We start from the raw sequence: 4,313 nt of genomic DNA, 5'->3' as shown, positions 1-4,313 counted from the left end.
ATTGTGTGATAGTGGTTACATACAAAAATATGATGAATATGAATTAAAAAACATTTATAATAATAATAATAATATTATTATCATTAAATAAATAAGTCATATGATCATAATCATATTTTAATATATTGATATTTGATACTTATATTTTACTGAAATAGAATTCTATTTATTAATTGGAAGTAAAAATTATTTAAAATAAAAAACGTGTCTTCGTTCTAAAGAAATTAGAATATTAGAATACGTAGAAGCATTGAAAGAGATCATGTGAGCACCAAAATTTTACTAATTTCAGCTTCGAAAATACAAAATGGTATCCAGTGATTTCTTCGGATGACAGATTATTATTATAGATTTTTTTTTGAGCCCCAGAACTAAAATTTTATTAATTTCGGATACTTGTTAAAGCAAAGTTATATGCAACTAGCTTCAGAAGCGGGAAGGGAAGAAAAGTACACGTAAGAGGGAGTTTCGCACTTAACAAAGATTCGAAACGATGTAGAAAAAAATCAGTAAAAACACGTGAAGTCTTACATGGTACTCGAAGAACATAATTCAGAAGCCTTATCTTTATCAAAAGTTGGTACTAATAAAGATTGCAAATGAACAACAGTCAAAGAGCTTTAAGTAAGTAATATCACTTTCCATGCCCTCTCCCCTTAGAATAACAATAGAAAGCGCAAACTTTAGAAATATGTAAAGGTGAACATGGTTCTGTCAAGACTCAGTGCGGACTGCCATCATCAGGTTAAGGCTATTTGGTCACGTGAAGGGAACCTAGTATCAATTTTTAATACAAAGAACATTATGTCAAAAGATTTGAACGATCTGCTTTTATAAATTTCCAAGTAGTTGGTTGTTTTTTAGTCTAGAAAAGATGCACGCTTCACAGTTTGTCATTCGGACGTATGGAAAGATATAAAACGAGTAGACAGATAATGCGCCCCACAAGGGTGAACGGGAAAAATGTGCTTGATTTTAATCAAGTGTTTGTATGACTTTAACTGTTTTAACATTTTTCTATATTCATGCTCAGTATTTAGGGTTATTTCTTTTATAATTACCCACACTCAAATGCTGTGACGACTTTAATATATAATCTTAATTTTGAAGACATCATCAAATAAGTTTTCTACAGTCGTTGTGATATTTTTTGTTTTCTGAAAATGAAGTTTATATTTTTATAATGATTTTCATGGTGAGAAAATGTGATGAACGAACTCTGGAGACAATCGGCTCCCGTGACTCAACTGGATCAACCTACATAAATCCATCTGAGTATCGAAATTTGAACTACAGAATATCAATAGTTATACAATTTATAGAATTATAGCTCTCTCTAGTTACTATCATTTGAAGTTGATATGCATTTTTACGAAGTTTTGAGCTCAAGTGTAAAAATATACTTTGTAATGAAATCAGATTAATTCATTTTTTATGTACCGAGGGAAATTGCGCAAACACATTACTACTAATGACCCGCCAGTGTTTACCTACTTGTCCTTTTGACAATTTTCATTTTTTAATTCCACAATTCCTTTAAATTCCTTTCATGATTAATATATCACTGGTGAGTCGTTTCCTTCATCCCGGAAATTACGACATTGTTGATCATATGTCTAGCTAGTAGATTAATGGCTCTTCCTAGTTTCGGACCTGGTGCGCTATAGAGTAATTCGATTGACGAAAGAATAAATCAAAGGTAGCACACTCCTGTGGATTTATTACCCGACGCTCATTTCTTCGAACATGGAGATTACATCTAGTATAACAACAAGATTCGGTACACAAACAACACAGAAACTAAGTACTGCAAGCTTAGCCTGTGCACACAACATTGTAATAAGGAAACAACCATGCGACATCTCACATATCTGCCTTGGGCAGAAAAGGAGGAATACTCTGCTCGTGCCTGAAAAAATTATCCGGATCGATCATACCTTTCACTCGAACCAACCTGTCGAAATTGCTCTTGTAATAAGCTTTTCCCCACACCTTGGCATCTGCAAGCGTTATAGGCCCTGTCGCAGGATTGATTCCCAAATCAATATCATCGTAATTCGAATAAGCTCGTCTCGGATTGTTTGATACATAAGGAGTCAAGTAACTATATAAGCTCCTTATCCACTCCAACTTCTTCGTAGTGTCTCCGACCCAAAGTACTCTGGTGTACACCATGTACAATGTACCTGCTCTGTTCGGAAATGGAAGAGCCGATTCCTTTATCTCGCTCAGTCTTCCTCCGTAGGGAGTGAAAATAATCGTGGTTTCTGCTGGATTCACTTCTAGAAGCTTCTCCCACAGCCCTTCTAGGCCTTCTTCGGATATCGGATCTCTAACGAAATCTGATTTTGCTTTTGTGGGAAGATCGAACAAGAAAGTTCTGTCAAGCAAATCCTCGGGAGAATAAGTGTCTTCGAACATGTTGAAGAATGAAGACTCCATCACAGCTTCTATCCACGTATGCTCCTTGAGGTCTTCTTTCACCATAATAAGTTGAGGCAACTTTTTTTGTATCAATTTAAGTAGCACATCAGGAGCACCGAGGTATAAGCCTGTGAAGGATAATTCCACGGTCTTTCCACGAGCAGTTGTTGGACTCTCGATAGTACTTATTCGAACCCTAATGTCGACTTCTTTCGGGAGTTTCGGTGCAATAGTTTGGAATGGATGAATAATCTTTGTAGCATTCTGCTCAAGAGTTCGCTGAATAAGAAAAGTAGTCACTTTCTCGGGTACATCCACTAGGTTTAGCGTCCAAGAAAGAACGATCCCGAAGCTAGCACAACCGCCACCTCTTAAAGCCCAAAACACATCTTCTCCCATTGCTTGTCGATCAAGAATCCTCCCTTTGGCATCTACTAATCGGGCATCGATAACATTATCAGCCGCAAGCCCATATTTTCGCCTCAACGGGCCATACCCTCCGCCACAAATGAGTCCAGTAGCTCCCACCGTAGACCAAACACCAGCCGGGAAAGCTAGGGTTCCACTTGCTCGATAAATCCAGTAGTAAACCTCACCAAGCGTTGCACCAGCTTGAACTATAGCCGTTTTAGCTTTAGCATCCACCGTAACCGATTTCAGCTTAATCATATCAAGCAAAACGAAAGGTACATTTTGGTACGTGCTACTATACGAAAGGCCCTCGAAATCGTGTCCACCGCTCCGTATCCGAATCTGCATGTCGAATGTTTTGGCACAGTTGACGACCGTTTGGACTTGCGAATCAGCCACGGGCGTCACAATCACCGCGGGCTTAAGGCGCTCGGATGTATTGAAACGAGGGTTTCGCATCGAAAATTCGTAGGTTGCTGTATAAGAAGAATCGGATGGAGCAAGGACATTGCTTGCTAAGATTTTCGAGACTTGCGAATTCCTAGTAACACATTTGATGAAACCAGAAGGATTGGCTGAATTCACATAGGAGAAAGACAATAGAAAAAGAAGTGAGATGGGAAAAAGAATAGAACTAGTAAAATTCTTCATAACGGCGTTTAGGTTGTTCTCTTTCTTTTGCTTGGCATGTATTATAGCTGAGGAATGAAGTGAATTTATAGCCTGAGCACATCTAAGATTTCTGATACGAATCTTTGTTATGAGTCCATGTTTGTTGTATAATAAGATGCGAAGTATGTTAAAGCAGTAGCACTGATTTAAAATAGTAGCAAAAAGAATTAAAAGTGAATCTTTTTGATAAATAAATGAATTAATTTGGCAGCCATCACCGGAACACTATAATGAAGGGCCTCACAGCGCAGCCTGGCCGGTATGTGTATGAACTAGTTGAGCTTAATTAATTAACTAGATTAGTTTTTTTTTTAGTGAAATTAACTAGATTAGTTAATTTATACTTTCTGCTTTGCAGTAGTGTGCACAACTTAAAACGTTTCGACAGATACGTATGTTGATGTGATAAAATTATACACCAGTGTTTTAGAACCGTTTAGATGGAATTTAAAACAATATTATATAGTTTTGAGTGTGAGGTTCGTTACGATAATAGGCTAATATACGTAAAATGTCAGGTAAAATTTGATGGATATGTAACATACTTTGCTTGGATGGTATGTATTTTTATATTAATTGGTTATATTGATTGATTATATTTTAAATATAATATGTTATAATTATAAATAGACGTATTGTTTTAATATAATATTTGACATTTGTTACAGATTTGTTAAGAGTCGATATATATAGTCATTCATAATAATTTGGCTAAAATATAAAATAAAAAAAAGTATGATTGGAATGTGACTTTTTCACAAGAGTATCTATATATTTTATAATTTTTCATAGTTGGAGTACTTGAT

General features: G+C 35.9%; 1 protein-coding gene across 1 annotated transcript; it reads right to left on the bottom strand.

The window, feature by feature from the left end:
• Window positions 1-1,689: 1,689 nt before the first annotated feature.
• Window positions 1,690-3,585, bottom strand: LOC108224641 (berberine bridge enzyme-like 8). The gene has a single exon (XM_017399322.2). It carries the CDS (start codon window positions 3,484-3,486, stop codon window positions 1,864-1,866), a length of 1,623 nt encoding a protein of 540 aa, XP_017254811.1. The 5' UTR covers window positions 3,487-3,585; the 3' UTR covers window positions 1,690-1,863.
• Between the last annotated feature and the right edge of the window lie 728 nt (window positions 3,586-4,313).

This window comes from Daucus carota, chromosome 6 (assembly GCF_001625215.2).
Source record: "Daucus carota subsp. sativus chromosome 6, DH1 v3.0, whole genome shotgun sequence".
NCBI classification, from domain to species: domain Eukaryota; kingdom Viridiplantae; phylum Streptophyta; class Magnoliopsida; order Apiales; family Apiaceae; genus Daucus; species Daucus carota.
Note: the sequence above shows the minus strand (reverse complement) of the source record. Positions and strands in the feature narration are given on the sequence as shown.

Excerpts from the sequence above, each read along its gene's own strand:
- LOC108224641 (XM_017399322.2), bottom strand. The coding sequence starts at position 3,486 with ATGAAGAATTTTACTAGTTCTATTCTTTTTCCCATCTCACTTCTTTTT.